Raw genomic sequence first — 18,173 nt, forward strand, 5'->3', positions numbered from 1 at the left:
TTGAGATACTTTGAATTATACTGGTATGCCACTTTATTAGGAATGGACATTTTCTGTAAAGGAAAATGTCCATCCATCTTATATATCTGCAGTGAAATGTTTTTCTTTAATGCTACAATTGACTGGATATGGGTGAGAGGAATAACAATCTCACGCACCACCACTTTAATTTTAACATTTATTATTATAGTAGTGATTAAAGGATTTGTTCATATTTGCTTTGTATTGTATCAAAATTGATCTGAAGAATGTCATAATTGTGGTTCTGCTGATCTTAAGAGTCATATCACATAGTTGTGGCCAATGCAAATCACCTAGGACACTCTGATGTCACATTGATAAGTAAACAAAACAGGCAGATGTTGTAAGTGCCTCTATGAGGCCCCCGTAGGCTCTGATGTCAATTTAGGAGTTCATGCAAACTAGCTAGATTTAACTAGCTAAACCTTTAAAGAAACACTTAATAGGTCAGTGGTTATTATTGAATATGTACATATTGTATCTACACATGTGAATACATTAAAGTCATATGCAATTAATATATCTATGTATACTTTGTGAGTATAGGGAAACAAAGTTTCATAAAAACTGATTCTAATGGACTTTTTAATATGTATGTCATCAGAAAGCTTTTATCCTGCAATCTTTACTGAAGTGTCAGACTAACCTAACTACAACACTTAACCTGGCTTTCTGGTTATATACATATTAGGTCTGTATTTCCAAAAGAAAGTATGTATGTTTATAATTTTACAGTACTGTAAGCCTAATTCAGCTGTAATGACAAAGGAGTGTGTTCTTGGTTGTGTGTGGTCATACATGGGGTAAATGCACTGTATTCTAATGAATATGAATGTACGGTACATGTAAATATTTCAATGGTTGCTGCTAATGCATCCTGAAAGGCCTGTTTTGGGACTGTTTCACTATTATATTTGGATTTATTAAGCATAGGTATACTAAAAGCTGTTGTACTGTAAGTACAGTCGTTTAATTTGGGAAAGGAATAGTCGAAAATTGATGCTTGATCAACTTTGAATTGTGCAATGAGAAGACTGACACCAGTTAAACCTCTATGTGTCTGTTATGATTTACAACACCAGTGCATAATGGCTGTGCCTAGCAACACAAAGGCTGCTTTGGCACTGACTCAGGATGTTACTGGTGCCAGAACAAAGACAGAAAAAGACAGAAAAATCTGGTTTATGTCCAAACAAACAGTAGTGTGCCAGTAGTGTCTTTAGACGTGTACTGTACATGTACTAATATACAGGAATTTATAAATCTGGCACTAAGATTCTATTAACTTACTTCTGATTTTGTGCAGACATATTTGGGAAATTACACAGATTTATGCATCTGACACCAGGAGAAGGTCCTGTTACTCTTAATAAGATCTAAATGATGAGGCATGGCATTGCCTCGTTTAAATTTACATCGAAATACTATTTTAATACAATTACGAAGTCTATGCTTAATGGGTCCATGGCGGCTTAGGTTAATACAGTAGCTTCTGACTTTTCCTTATCATGTAAGCCAAGGTTGCTTGTAAGATGTATGAGGGCCTTTACTCTTAGTCGACTAAAGAATTTACCATACAACTGGTCTTTAGAAAATATGAACTGTCTTGCTAACAGCTTTTCTGTGGAGAAAACTGCAAATATACAGTGGAAATTGAAAGAGGAAGAGGGTGAAAAGAAGAGCAGACTGGAAGAGCTTATGCGACTGCAATAAAGGATAATGTTTGTACTGGGTTGATGTTTGCTTGTGAGACCACAACAGAAGTGTTTAATCTCCCGTTAGATAATGCATGATGCCAGCACATGTGATACAAGAATTGTTTGCCATAACTGTAGGCAAAGAATTAAAAAATGATCAACCTAATGTTGACAAACATTTTCTTGAATTTGCACCTGTGTTTGCATGATGCATAGCTGAAGTTGGGGGATAAGCCTCCTGAAATGGTGTCAGCCAAATGTGTGATTCTACTACATCTTTTAAATGTGAAAACTTCCATGAATAGTATTGAGTATGTTTGTATGTCTCCATCTGTCAAAAAATGTGTTTTTCCATGAGGTGTACTTTTCATTCAAATGACACACACACACACACACACACACACACACACACACACACACACACACACACACACACACAAATAACCAGTCATCATCTCCCTATTGCCTAATCTTGTTCAAAATGCTCTGTACATAATTCACTCCTGTAAAGATGGTGATTTGCTGAGATTTAACAGAGTGGAGAGCAAGGTGCTGGTCAGTTGGCTGGCAGTTTGTTTCATTCAGTCTACGGTTTGTTTTTCTAATATTGTCAGCAGTTTTATTGTCTCCATTTCTTGATATTGTTATTCAAGAATAACTTGTGTGCCCATTTTCTGTCTGTATGTTGGAGATAGGCTGTTGGTAGAGTTGTCCTTACAGTTTAAATTTGTGCACTTCATTCTGACATGTACAGTTAACCAGCAGTTTACAGGTAATGGTAATCCCTGATTACTTTTCTATTGCACATAATGTTAGTGACTATAAACTGTTATTGATACCAATGTAATTGGCAAATTCCAAATATGAGAACAAGATTGGTTTATATAGTTGAGCACCTCTATAAACCAATCAAGATACAAGTGCTTACTCTTAATGCTAAACGCTTTCAGTTAATTTCACTTCAACATGATTTCTTACAAATTCTCTTTATTCTCTGTGAACTTAATATTAATGGCTTTCTGTTCTTGTCTTCACAGTGTTAAGTTTCTAGCATTCGCCTCCTCTCTAATGTGGAGTCAGTAACTGGTAAACACAAATTTGCGGCGGGAGCCACGTAAGTGTGACAAGGATGGACAGTTTAAAGGAGATCTTTGGGGTGACTAGAGCGACCAGAGGTTAATCATGAATTAAAATGGTATGGTCTGCTCCTCACGTTGTTACCAAAGCCACCTCTTGGAACTCCAACCACATTTGTCTGACACTGTCTGACAGACCTTTTTTTCTTTTTCGGCAAACTGACTGAGCATTGCACTGACACACTTTTGGGAGAGAAAAGGACTCCTGATTACACATTCCAGATGACATCTCTCTGACAACATTATACTTGCCATCTTGTGTGATGATAACTCAGTACCGTCTACAGTGCTGAACAACTGAGCAACTTCACACATTTCTGAAAAACACTTGTCTTCACAAAGGACTGAACGAACAATGTAGCATCTCTGCTAACATATTGTAGCATTTGTTGGCTTGGAAATAACTTGACTTTATCCATCAACAGTTGGAAGAGAGAGGAATTTATGCATTCAAGGGATCTTATAGATGTCATTTTCCTCTTAGGTTCCTCTCCATAACTGTAGGCAAAGAATTAAAAAAATGATCAACCTAATGTTGACAAACATTTTCTTGAATTTGCACCTGTGTTTGCATGATGCATAGCTGAAGTTGGGGGATAAGCCTCCTGAAATGGTGTCAGCCAAATGTGTGATTCTACTACATCTTTTAAATGTGAAAACTTCCATGAATAGTATTGAGTATGTTTGTATGTCTCCATCTGTCAAAAAATGTGTTTTTCCATGAGGTGTACTTTTCATTCAAATGAAAAGCCACACACACACACACACACACACACACACACACACACACACACACACACACACACACACACACAAATAACCAGTCATCATCTCCCTATTGCCTAATCTTGTTCAAAATGCTCTGTACATAATTCACTCCTGTAAAGATGGTGATTTGCTGAGATTTAACAGAGTGGAGAGCAAGGTGCTGGTCAGTTGGCTGGCAGTTTGTTTCATTCAGTCTACGGTTTGTTTTTCTAATATTGTCAGCAGTTTTATTGTCTCCATTTCTTGATATTGTTATTCAAGAATAACTTGTGTGCCCATTTTCTGTCTGTATGTTGGAGATAGGCTGTTGGTAGAGTTGTCCTTACAGTTTAAATTTGTGCACTTCATTCTGACATGTACAGTTAACCAGCAGTTTACAGGTAATGGTAATCCCTGATTACTTTTCTATTGCACATAATGTTAGTGACTATAAACTGTTATTGATACCAATGTAATTGGCAAATTCCAAATATGAGAACAAGATTGGTTTATATAAGTTGAGCACCTCTATAAACCAATCAAGATACAAGTGCTTACTCTTAATGCTAAACGTTTCAGTTAATTTCACTTCAACATGATTTCTTACAAATTCTCTTTATTCTCTGTGAACTTAATATTAATGGCTTTCTGTTCTTGTCTTCACAGTGTTAAGTTTCTAGCATTCGCCTCCTCTCTAATGTGGAGTCAGTAACTGGTAAACACAAATTTGCGGCGGGAGCCACGTAAGTGTGACAAGGATGGACAGTTTAAAGGAGATCTTTGGGGTGACGAGAGCGACCAGAGGTTAATCATGAATTAAAAAATGGTATGGTCTGCTCCTCACGTTGTTACCAAAGCCACCTCTTGGAACTCCAACCACATTTGTCTGACACTGTCTGACAGACCTTTTTTTTCCTTTTTCGGCAAACTGACTGAGCATTGCACTGACACACTTTTGGGAGAGAAAAGGACTCCTGATTACACATTCCAGATGACATCTCTCTGACAACATTATACTTGCCATCTTGTGTGATGATAACTCAGTACCGTCTACAGTGCTGAACAACTGAGCAACTTCACACATTTCTGAAAAACACTTGTCTTCACAAAGGACTGAACGAACAATGTAGCATCTCTGCTAACATATTGTAGCATTTGTTGGCTTGGAAATAACTTGACTTTATCCATCAACAGTTGGAAGAGAGAGGAATTTATGCATTCAAGGGATCTTATAGATGTCATTTTCCTCTTAGGTTCCTCTCCAGTAAAGAAAAAAAATATATAGTACATGAGAGACAAAGGATTGGTCTTACTCGTTAAAACACTTAACATTCCAAAAAAAAGATGCACTAAATACAAACAGTGCATATGAAATCCATCAGTATTTACCAACACCCATACTTTGGCCCCTTTTCAAGTTTAGCACTTGTATAGCATGTTTGCCACTGAACTTATGTCTTCCATTCACTTCTATCAGACTGAAACACTGCCCTACTCACAAGTACTAAGATAATCAAAAACAGCACTATGAAGTTGAACAAATGAAGCACATGTAGCATCAGCTTAAACAGGTCGTGTATAGACTTTACTGTATATTTAGACTCACCTGAAACATTCACCATAAGAAAATGGTGGCAAAAGACATCTTTATCTCTCATGTACTGACATGGGCTTGCCTGAAAGTCTATGTGGGATACCAAAGGTCCTGTAGCAAGCACTTGCTGAATGACCTTCTGTAATGTATAGTAGATTAGAAGTAATATTTCATTGCTTCCATTTGGTACAAACACATTCCTCTAAAAGTACTTTAACTGCCACTAGCATCCCATGCCTATATAAATATTACAAGTATTTTCCCATGTCTGACTGACAGTGCTCAGTCATGAGGAGCAAAGTCTCATTACAACTAAAAGGCCACGCCCTGCCACAAGGACACTTTTTACATCACATAAAACATTAGCTGGAAATTCTGCATTATCATTTTGAAAGGGACCAATCAGATAAATGCTAATCCTAACACAAAGGCCAACACTGCCAATAGGCACAAGACTCTCCAGATGAATACTGCCCCATCTCTCTCTTGTCCCTCTTGCTGCCAACGACTGCTACTCTGGCAAGTCGATGTCAAGATAAGGATTCCCCTTAGGCAAAGGGGGAAATTAGAAGAAATGGACCAAGTGTAGAGCATGTGTGGAAGTGTACAAAGAGAACAAATCTATATTTTGATAAACAAATCAACTATCCATGACTTCGGAGGAAGTTGCTGAGCAGAAAAGGTCCAGAATGGAAGAAAGAAAAAAAAAAATCAGATGCCAATGTTAATAGAACATTTGGCATCATGAAATGGAATCAAAGTCCTGGGAAGAGATGGGAAGTAAATATTTTGTTATTTTTTTTGGAAAGACAATGAGCAATGACTCTTGCCTATAAAGACATGGGGATGACAAAGGATGGACGCTGAGATAAACAAATGAAAAAAAAAAGATAATGCATTTTTGTAACTTTGTTTACCAGCATGACTAGTTTGCATGACTGTCTTTTCTGCAAGCCCTTAGTTGAAGACAAGGGTGCTAGAGATACAAAAAAAGTATATATAAAATGAATTAAAAAAATGTTATATGCAATTAATGTTTTAAAAAAGATTATAATGAAAGAGAAGAGCTATATTTTGTTTTGAAAAGTAAAAAAATGTGAATATTGAAACATGTTTGTTTGCAAAGTACACCCTGAACTATGTTTTGTTTGATGAAATCTCTCTGCTACTACTGCCCTACATTCCCCATTCCAGTGTTTTTGACCGCTGCCATAGTTTTACTTTTTTATGCATCGAGCAGTATATTTTCTAACCATTTAATCAACAGAGATCATTCAAGACTTTGCCAAACTATAGCATTTGCGCAAAGGTTGTTTGTCGTTAATCACAAAGTCCATGTTTTCCTTGAATCATTTGCACAACTACCGTAGCAGTAGCAGCAGCAGCAGCAGCAGCAGCAGCAGTTCTAAAACAACAGCTCTCCATACCACAACTTTGACTGCTTGATTAGTACTCATAGTTTGCTTTTTTTCGTTGGCAATAATATAAGAGTTGTCACATGATTGTAGCAGGGCAAATGGAGAACCTCAAGAGTATCTTCAACGCCTCAGTGTTAAAGAGATGCGTTAAGGCTTTGGATGTCCCATGGCAGGATTTTGCTGGGATAGGCAGTTCTGTTCCACTAGTCCTAGTAGTAGAAAAATGGGAGCACAAGTCCAGGTTATATAATAAAGACCAATAACAGACTATGAAAGATACTATACTGGCGAACAATCAAGAGAGATTTCAGGTTTGCATGGAACCAACTGCCATTCCAAAGTTTGTGTGTGGTTTAAAGGACTCAGGTGTGTTGGTGTGTGTGGATATAGGTGTTTTCTTTCTAACATAATAAATTCTAGTACGGTATATAGATAACGATAATGTGAACACCTCACCGTGATGTGTAAAAAAACGCATGCATTATGACTTGATAATCTCTCGAGGGGGAACAGTCTTGACATATCCCCTTAGCCTCCTATCATTGTTTGTCATGAATCCAGTCCTGATAACTATGAACACTGTGCCGTGTCGTAGAGCAGAAACGTCTTCCTTCGAGATGCAACTGAAAACTACTCACACTCACAGTGTCAGCATGAGTGTGTAGAGGTAGCTCGTCTTGTTTTTTTAGATGGTCAGGTCTTTGCATTCGTCGTTACCCATGGAGTTACCGTCATCCAGCTGGCTAGTTGGCAGCTCATTACAGCACACAACACAGCCATGTGAGCACCAATCAAAGAGACCCAGAGCTTCCAAAATGATGTCAGTGAAGTACTTTAAGTGTTGTGAGAAAGACGATGAGAGATACTAGTGTCCACCGTGGGGAGATTGATGAAAAATAAAAAAAAAGCTTAAAAGAGCATCTCAATGTTGAGTGCTCTCCAAGTCCCTCATCCTTGATTTGGTATTTCAAGTGAGTTTCCGGCCCTGCAGGTCCAGGGCTCAGCTCAGGCAGCTGAATGGTCCTCTGTCCATTCCCAGTACATTACAGTTGGAGACTCACCAGAATATTGTGTGATGTAGACTACATAGACCATTCAAGGTTTTACAGGTTCTAGAGCTTTTGTCTATTTGCAAAAATGGTCCATGGGGTTTTGTTTTGGTCTCTTATCTTTTTAAAGCTCCCGGTTTCAGTTCTGGTTCCAGTATGGAAGGCATTAAGCAACTATGGCTTTGATGGTCAGATGTTTATGGATATTTTAGAGGTAAACTTCTAGCAATGGTGTGCACACTTGCAAAAACTTTGTGCTTCACCCAGCTGTATGTGTTTTCATGGCCGAGTACTGTCTTTTTTCTTTCCTTATTTTTTCACTGTTACGTTTGTCATTTCTTCATTCTCTACATTGTGACTGCTATGCCAATGCCAGGCTGAAAAAGATGTCTTTCCTTTTCTATTGCATAATACTGCCATTTGATTAAGTCATGTTGAACAGAATAAGTTACAATGTTGAGAGTGCTAAGTCTGTTTTATTTTCTAAAGTTTGCAATCTGTTATACAGTGTTAAAGATTTCCTATGTAACACTTACATAACCAAAAGAAAAAAATGCTTTACATGGTAAGTAGGTGCCACTGTTAACTTAATGGCTACTATGTGTTGTAACAATATTATGACATGTCCTCTCCAGGTGTTTGGAAGGCGTTATGTGGTCCTTGGTTGACACATCCTCTACAATAGCCTATTGATTTTCTTTATGTGCCTGTTTCTGTTGAATATGTTGTTTTTTCTTTTTTAAATTGAGGACACTGTATGCAATCTGCACCAAGAATGCCGCTGATCGACACTTACTGTATGCTCCCTGAGACACAGATGTTCGGTCATCAGTTCAGATGATTGCAACCACATGTGTAGTGGCTTTATGGCTTTCCATAAAGTGACATAGCAATCACACTAACCTAAAAATATTTTATTTTACAAAGTGATAAGACCAGAGTTGTTTTAGAGGAAATGTTATCATACTGAATAGTTTTCTAATATATTTAATATCTTATTTTAATTAGAAATAATGTGACTAACACCACAAAAGTCATACCGATATACATACATTTAATATTACAGGCTAACATCATGCATTTACATAAGCATTCCAAAGATACAAGATGTATGTTCATTTTACATGCCATCAAATTGTATAAAACAGACTTATGTACTAGTCCATTGTACTGCAGTCTTAGTAGGAGAGTGAATGGGGAGAAGAGGTGGTCACTGGAGTATCTGGTTGTGATTTATGCCGGATTTTATTTTTTAAATGTTGGGACACAAAGAACAACTCATCAAGAACTGTATAAATTATATTTCAATGGAATGTTCATGATCTATCTTTTTATATTTTGAAGAAAAAATAGAAACATATCAATAAAGTGTCATAATTGAACATATTTCTACTATTGAGACTTAAAATGTATGAATGTCAATGCGATCTAATGTGAACCAATCTCCATAGCAGCTTGAATGAATAACTGAACTAACGGTCATGAGATGCTTTTTCAGAGACATTAAAATTGCTTAAAATCATTGAAATGAACTTAAAATAAATGAAAAAGTGACATCAATGTTGTGTCAGTTTATTTAAGATTCCTAACTGATGCTTCTGTGCATAGGGACTTCTGTACTGACTGTCACTAGCTCTATTCATCAGCCTGTCTGGAACAGGATACCACAATACACTGATTGATATAATCTGGTTTGAAGTGTGGACACAATGAAAATCCAAAGTCTTCCAAGAAACTGAAGGATGACATTACATTTGCGACTGAAAGTTTAAGGATATGGGGTATTTTGATGCCAGCATTTCCAAGAAGGTCCAACTGTCAAGTTTCTTTTTTTCATTTATTAATTAATATTAATGGTATAATTTATGTTATTTTATCATTAGTTTAGGGTGATATAAAATAATTGCTTATAATGAGCATTACAAATTGTAAGCATCTATAAACATGATTTACTAATGCTTATGATTAGTCAATGATTAATAAAGCATAAAGTAACATTCATTTGGCTCCATTAAATCTTTTTTTAGTGATCTATAAAAGAGATTTTTTTTGTGCACGGATACCATCTAAATAATATTTAAAGATGCTTTATCTAAGTATAAGTATTTATCAAGCATTAATAAGGTATTATAATCATCAGTTGCAACTTTATAAAAGCCATCCAAATAATGTTTGACGGTTTACAAATCATTTGGTAATCATTAACAAATAACTGTTAAAATAACAAATTATAGCTGAACTAATAATGAATAAACATGACTTATCATTTCATTGTTTTTTAACGGTAGAAAAATCTATTAACTTAAGTTTAATTTGCTATCAATTATTTAAATGTTACCAAATTATTATTTAATTTGTTGCTTTACAGTTACAAAAGCAGCTATTGTACATAGGTGAGTCATCAACTAGAATGCCAGTTCGCAGTGTTAAAGTGGTTGAAGTTGTCTGACAGTCTTTTATGACATATCACATTGTAAATCATGGCAAAAGGGAAAGGGTTTGAAAATTAGCAACTTAGGTAATTCAAAGTAGAAAAGTAGACAATTAAGAGCTCTTAATAGGACACCTGCACAGTGGAAAAAGATTACTAAATAATCTTAGCACTGCTGTTTGGAGAATGCTTATGTACCATAAGCTGGTGTAAGGACCACATGGTAAGAATAGCAATGTGGTCTGATGAGTCATCCATTTTCTACTCATGGATACCCACTGTCTGTTTCAAACGGTTTCTATGTGGTGATGAATCTGTGGTGGTATGTGCAGCCATCTCATGGGAGTCTCATGACTGCTCTGCATAGCTGCATAGAAGCTAAAGAATTTAAAGTCATTTTACATCTACTTCTTTGTCACAGTATTCCCTAATCCAAGATTATGATGCACAACGCTAACAATAACACTCCATTTTTATGGGGCGTCATTTTGGAAGAAGGAAGATTCATCTGTTACACCCCAAAAAAACTGGAAGAATTTCTTGCATTTAATTTAATGGACTTGATTTTCATTTAGATTGTATTGGTAATTTATTATGTCCTCACTCTGGTCACATGCTCATGCTTATCGTTTTCTAAGCACACTTACACAAAAAGGTTGTCAGATTTATAGTGAGCAGTCTGAGTTTCATGATTTGATGACAAACGTGATCAAATGGGAATCTAATGTAGCAGCTGTGAGGAAATGTCGGCAGAGGCCTCCTTCAGTTTTTTTTCCCCTTTGTGCCAAAACTTCACCTCCATCTGGTGGTAATACATAGTAGTGTCTGGTTTGGTATATATTCAGATGGATGAGGACCTATGACTAATAACAGTAAATATGATTGATTCATTGATGGGATTGATTGGTCTTTATGTATTTGGTTGTTTTGTCATTTGTTTTAAAAACAGTCAAAATTAACTGAAGTAGAAGTACCAAAAATAGTATATTTTTTGTATAATAATAATAACTTATTATTATTATGAAAGTCCTCTTTAATGTGACACAACCCATGATTCCATTTCATTTTTGAGACATTGCAAAAAAAGGAGGAGGCAGACAGGAGTCAAAGTTTATTTAAACTAAGCGTCAAAAAATGTAAAAAATAAAAAAACTTGCATTAGCTAAACGACGATTGTTGTGCTGCTCTACAAATAATAATAATAAAGGTGAGCCAATTTACCCAACAACACATTCATGTTATTGCTCCCATAGGGATTCATTTTCTACTTTGTGACAAAACTACCCATGAGGCCAAAATAAACCTTATTTTGTAGTTCTCAACAAAGCTTCTACTTCTACTCCTCATTAACCTTCTTACAATTTACTGTACAGCTGGCAAAGCGGTAATGCCAATGCTAAAGTTACAGCTAGACTATACAATGCTACAACGGCAAAAAAACACCACACGATGACAGTTAGTAGTTAACACAGTGCTTTATGCTTTGTTTAAAAGAAGTAAACACAAATTGACAGTGGGGACAACAACTTACCTGTGTGCATTGTGATTGGCTACTTTTACCCAGTTGCTTGTTTGAGATTAGGGTTGTGTACCGTACTCTGTACTTTTTAGGGTATCGACCGAATTATGTCGGTACTACAGAGTACCGTTAAATCAAACGGTGCCAAATTTCGGTACCTGAGAGTGCATAAGGGCGAGCTTCTTGGTCCTCTCCTCTGCATGTTTGACAGAGTGGGGTCTCTGAGACAGGCACAACAGCGTTTTCTCTGCCCTGGTGACAAGCTGGAGGTTGTAGGGCAAGGCAAGGCAATTCAAAGTGCTATACATAAAACATTAAAGAGCATTTTTTTTCTTCTAAAAAGAATGAGATACAAATACAAGAATAAAAGCTGAAATGCAGTGTAAGAAATTAATAATTATTTGATTTAATAGGTTGTAGGGACGGGTTTGGGAGAGGATTTATTTTGTCTAGTGTGTAAAATGGCTAAATAAATAAAATCTTGAAATTGAGAAGTTTTTTTCCACTGAAATAAATGTTTTTGTCATTACACTGAGAGTAAAGTACTGAAAGAAGGTACCATTGGATATCAGCACTGAACTTCAGGTACCAGTAGCGGTTAAAATGTGAACGGTACCCAAACCTATTTCAGATACACTAAAATAGGGTTGAATTGTATCTTGTTCATGTACCTGGCTTCAAAATGAGGGTACAGTTGCAAATTATGTTGTATTCATTTGTATATGGTAAATGTATTATACATTATATTGGTTAGCAGAAATATATTGTTTGATAACAAAGATCTGTCTTTTATCATTTTAAGATAACAAGCAGGTTCAAAATGTCACATTTTCAAGGTTTTTTTTTTGGGGGGGGTCTAATTCATTCTACTAAATACATTTTTGGTGGTAAAAGAATCAACTTATTTGAATTACGTACTTGCTTTACATGTAAGAGTATTGTACCTCTTTTAATCTTAAACTACATTAGGTTTTGTAGTTGTCTTGGTCTAACATATACAATAAATTATAGTTTGGGAAATATAAAAAGTGCAACAGAAAGGGCTTTTTGCAAAATAAAAATAACTAACATACCCCAAAACATGCGAGTATAAATCCCCCATAATAATGCAAAACAATTTTAACTTATCCATATACAAATTTAAAGATTTGCTGATTATTAGGAAATATGTATGTGTATCAGTTCCACCGTTTTTTGTTTTTAAATAACACATTCATATCAAATATGAGTAACAGTGAGGGACCTCTGCCAGTCAGAGTACCATGCTTGTTAGAGGGGGTAACACCATGCGATGCCAGGCAGAGGTGACATTTGATAGGGAGGTTGAAGGTTGTCTTGCCTCATAGCTAAAATGGAGGGAAAAGACAGGGTGGGGTTGGAGGGATCTAGCAGAGATTGAATTTCAACAGGACAGCATTCCCAAAAAGATTTCAAGACAGACAACGTGAGGCAGCAAGGGACAGGATAAGAACGTAGATGTTCCCTGAGCAACCAACTGGAAGCAGTTTTTGTACAACCTGGTTAGAGAGACAGCCAAACAAGGACATTGTGTATATGACAGACGGATATGATGAGCCACAGGACACGAACAATGTGATTTTTCATCCTGCCATTAGTCTCTGTCAGCAGCTGTTTTACACTTAGTGAGTAAACGCTTTCATCTTGCTAACTGGGTACTAACATTGCTTATTTGACTTTTTTATTCACAGTTCACCTAAATAAAATAAAAATAATTAAGTAACATTTAAAAGAAATGTGCAACTGTGATGAAATCTGTCATGCGAAATGTTTACTATACAAACACTGCTACAGTATCTCCCCTACAACCATTTGCTTCTAATGCCATCTGTAATGAAACCCAAAACTATCACTCTGGTTTCAGACAGGGTTTGCTTTTAAGCCCAGTTGTTCTGTGGTTTGGCCTGGGATACACACAGGAATGGACAGCAGTGACCCACAGGACGATGAAAGAGGAGGCAGAAGGAAAGAGAGCGATGGAGAAAACGGTAAACAGCTGAAAAACCAACTCAACTGTGAGGAAAAAGGAGAGAAGGAGATCCAAGTGAACGAGAAGGAGAAGAAGAAAGAGACCCGGCATTCTGGGTCTCTATGGAGGAATGGATGGGCGCTGAGTGAAAGACTGGCCATCAATGTCTCTGGGATGCGTTATGAAACTCAGCTTCGCACCTTAGCCCAATTCCCTGACACCTTGCTTGGTGACCCTAGGCGTAGGTTACGGTACTTTGACCCACTTCGAAACGAGCTCTTCCTAGACCGAAACCGTGCCTGCTTTGATGCCATTCTGTACTTCTACCAGTCAGGTGGGAGGCTTCGGAGGCCCGCGAACATACCCCTGGACATCTTCATGGAAGAGCTGATGTTCTACGAGCTGGGACAGGACATCATGAGTCGCTTCAAGGAGGACGAAGGTTTTGCAAAAGAGGAGGAGAGGCCGCTACCGTCCAACGAAATCCAGAAAAGACTATGGATGTTGTTTGAGCACCCCGAGTCCTCATCAGGCGCACGCATCATAGCCATCATCAGTGTCATGGTCATTGTGGTGTCCATCCTCATCTTCTGCCTGGAGACTTTGCCTGACTTCAGGAATGAGAAAGAGACACGAGAGGTAGGAAATGTGATTAAAAGGTTAAATACATGTTTTACATTTGGCGTATAGATAGGGTAGGTCAAAAGGTAAAGCTTTGGACATGAGGATATATTGTTAGTAGTCATTTTAAAAAGGATCTCTGTCTTGACAAAATAACCCTACCACTCAATCTTTTTATATTTTCATGTCAGAGTTTATGTTTAATATCACAACATTAAATTGAATTCCACTTGCTGAAACAGAGACACTAAAAGCCAAAATCAAACCACCTGGGTATAATGTCTTCAATGGGATGTGTGTGACTCCCTGGGTCAAATGGAAACCTGATATCACGGGAAGCAGGTGTTTAGGTAAACACACACTTGGTGTGTACTACAGCGTGTTAAAGAGGAAAAATACTGACATGGGGACTATATGCCAATGTCTGTCAGAGAGAGAGAGAGAGAGAGAGAGAGAGAGAGAGAGAGAGAGAGAGAGAGAGAGAGAGAGAGAGAGAGAGAGAGAGAGAGAGAGAGAGAGAAGCTTATGGTGTGATTATTTTAGTCGGCTGTTAAATTTGATACACTCAGATTCAGGAAGCGCTAAAGGGTACAGGGAGTAACAGGGGTGGCCTGAAATATAAATAAAAAGGAGAGAAAGGAAAGACAAGGTGAGGAGACGGTTAGATGTGTTAATAAAAGGTCACACAAGTGACCAAACACATATGCAAAGGTGAGCCAAAGCTTTCTGGCAGCTTAGAACCGGAGACTAAAAGGTCTCACAGGACGAGAAGCATACGTTGGGTCATGTTAACACATTCCTCCAGGACTGCTGTGCTAGGCCAAGCTGCCTTTGCAAAAGGGAGCTGCCAGGAAACTACTGTAACTTACTTCAGTCCAAGTCAGCGGCAGACCCACTGAACTGTATTGGCAATGTAACATGGCTGCAAGGCCAGGGATTCAGGATAGTACCCAAGGTGGAGATGGACGAGGAGACGTTCTCATGTTTCTCCTCGGAGATCTCACAGGGTTATATTTAGTTTTAGGAGAGCCCTTGGAGCAGATCAACACATAGATGTCCACCTTTAGTAATAAACACTGTCACTAACCTGCTACTGAAAGTCATAAAGAATACTTTGTTTATTTAAACTACCCTGAAACTGTATATATTACACACAGCCCATTACAGCATACTAAACTGATCCCTTTATATCTGTATCATCTGCTTTCACACGTTTAACTTGATGTTAAGTGTAAGATGTTTTAAACAGCCACTATCCAGTGCTTGAATGTGACGCCAATAATGGACATGGAAGACGGAAAGACAGGTGGACTGAAAAAGAGATAGCTAAAGCTGTGACTGAAATGTAAAGCCGCAGATGCCAAACGCTTTTATGATGGTGTCAAAAGTGAGAACCAATGAGATGGTTGACAACATACTGAAGATCTATGTAGTTTATTAGAAAACCACAAAAACAGTAGCAATTAGCAAAATGACATGAAATTAATAGTTTGATATTTTGGGTAATAGGTTTATTTGCTTTCTTGCTGAGACTTAGATGATAAGATAGATACCACTCTAATGTCTATACCGTCAATATGTAGCTGGAGCCTTGAGCTGCTTAGCTTAGCTGCTTAGCATAAAGACTGGTAAGAGGGGGGAACAGCTAGCTTGGTTTTATCTAAAGGTAACAAAATCCACCTACCAGCATTTATAAGCTCACTAATTAACACGTTTTTTTCTTTGTTTTTTTAAATCCGTACGAGTAAAGTGGAAAAATGTCAATTCACGGAGGGTTATTTACCAAACTATTTCTAGGCAAGAAATGTTTTTTTTTTTTTTTTGTGTCATTTTTACACGTTTGCTTTTTGCACAGTTTAAACAATTGCTTACACAGTTTTCTGCATTATATGTTTAAAAAAAATAAAAAATGTATAACGGCGCATATCGGAAAACATATACGCCGACACCGATATGTCTGTGATAGGTCAATATGAACCAAATATATTGTCCGACCGATATCGGTCTGGCTCTTGTATTTTATTCTTGTTAAAATGATAGGCCTAGTACTACTTTACAAGTATGTTTTATACCTTTCCTGTCTGTCCTGTCTCCTTTACTTTAGGCATATTTTTACAAGTACCACTCCCAGGCAAAGAACGTATCTGAGAACATGCCTCTTCCACACAGTGTTTTCCATGACCCCTTCTTCCTGGTAGAAACCGTCTGCATATGCTGGTTCTCCTTCGAGCTCCTCATGCGCTTCGCTTGTTCTCCCAGCAAGATGTACTTCTTCAAGGATGTCATGAACATAATCGATTTCAGTGCCATCCTACCCTTTTTTGTCACTCTGGGAACGGAGCTGGCCAAGGATAATGACGCCTCTCCAGCCACATCCTTGGCCATCATCAGAGTCATCAGGTTAGTGAGGGTGTTCAGGATCTTTAAGTTGTCTCGTCACTCTAAGGGCCTTCAGATCCTTGGTCAGACACTGAAGGCCAGCATGCGTGAACTGGGCCTGCTTATCTTCTTCCTGTTTATTGGCGTCATCATCTTCTCCAGTGCCATCTACTTTGCTGAGGCTGACCACACCGACACACACTTTATCAGTATACCACATGCCTTCTGGTGGGCAGTTGTCACCATGACCACAGTGGGCTATGGTGATATGTACCCAGCGACAGTGTGGGGTAAGCTAGTGGGCTCAATGTGCGCCATTGCTGGTGTTCTCACCATCTCGCTGCCAGTGCCCGTCATAGTGTCCAACTTTAGCTACTTCTACCATCGGGAGACTGAATGTGAGGACCACACCGAGTACACACATGTCCAGACGGGTCTGTGGGAGGACAAGGGTCCAGAAGGGGAGATAGAGGAAATAGAGGAAGGGGATAGAGATCCAGAGGGAGATTATTACGCCATTGAAGGCATATGCAACCCTTTGAAAGGGACTCTGCTGGGTGGACTGTGTACAGGGCAGGGCACAGAGTTCAGAGGAGGAAACATGTATCTGAGGGAACCACTGGTTACCCAAGTGTAGGGAGGTGAGTGTTATTGTGTACCATTTGAGAAAGACACAGTAGGAAAAAATGATTTGAAGGGAATGAAAAAAACAGAATGAAACACAATGAATGAAATTAGAAGAAAATAAACGGGAGAAATAAAACCATAACACTAATATGCCCACTAAATACTTTTTATTGCCTTTCCTTTGTTCATTTATATGTATTTATTACATCACTAACCATGCAAATGTTGCTGAAAGGCAACTATTGTATAATATATAACAATAAAAGACAGTGAGTTTTACATTCTCAGGGTGTTGATATAAATATAATATGAGCTGTTATTTATTAATGCTATCAGCTTGTGTTTGAAAATGACTTTCTGAATGTCTGATCTGTGCCTTGAAACTATGATGTCTTAGTACTGTCACGTTTTGGCTTAATGTTTGAAGTGGAAGCAGATAGATTATTGGCAATATAGATGTCATGTCTCATCAAAAACTCAACCAAACACCAGCAGAGCCGTCGCTGCAGACAGATTGAGATCTCCTGTAAACCAACCCCACATTCTCAATATTCTTCTGTGAGTAATGTACAAAGTTCACATTTGTGTAGTTTTGGCTTATGTCACCTGAAGTGACTGACATGACCTGTATCATGCTGTAATACAACACTGTTGCATTACTTAATGACACAGTGTTACCCATTTGTGTTAAAGAGGAACGTTTTGATTGTTATAACAAAAGTTCTGTATTTACTTGCTTAATTATGCACTCAGTGTTTTTAATAAAGATTATATTTTATTATTTTTCTAAAAGAAGCAGTGTTATTTATGGTTGCCTGTGGTATTGAGCAATTATTTAGAGAAAAGGTGCTGGTACCTGGTAAAAAAAACATATTTGCCTATGTGATATAGCAGTGTTTAGGACATGAAATAAACTAGAGAAATATAATTGTACTTAATCCTTCACT

The 18,173-nt window shown here is 37.6% G+C and overlaps 1 protein-coding gene across 1 annotated transcript; it reads left to right on the forward strand.

The window, feature by feature from the left end:
* Positions 1–13,551: 13,551 nt before the first annotated feature.
* LOC144536264 (potassium voltage-gated channel subfamily A member 7-like) lies at positions 13,552–17,236 on the forward strand. The gene is made up of 2 exons (XM_078279303.1): positions 13,552–14,238; positions 16,325–17,236. Exons 1-2 carry the CDS (start codon positions 13,552–13,554, stop codon positions 17,234–17,236), a joined length of 1,599 nt encoding a protein of 532 aa, XP_078135429.1.
* Positions 17,237–18,173: the final 937 nt, after the last annotated feature.

Source organism: Sander vitreus, chromosome 21 (genome assembly GCF_031162955.1).
Source record: "Sander vitreus isolate 19-12246 chromosome 21, sanVit1, whole genome shotgun sequence".
Lineage (NCBI taxonomy): Eukaryota > Metazoa > Chordata > Actinopteri > Perciformes > Percidae > Sander > Sander vitreus.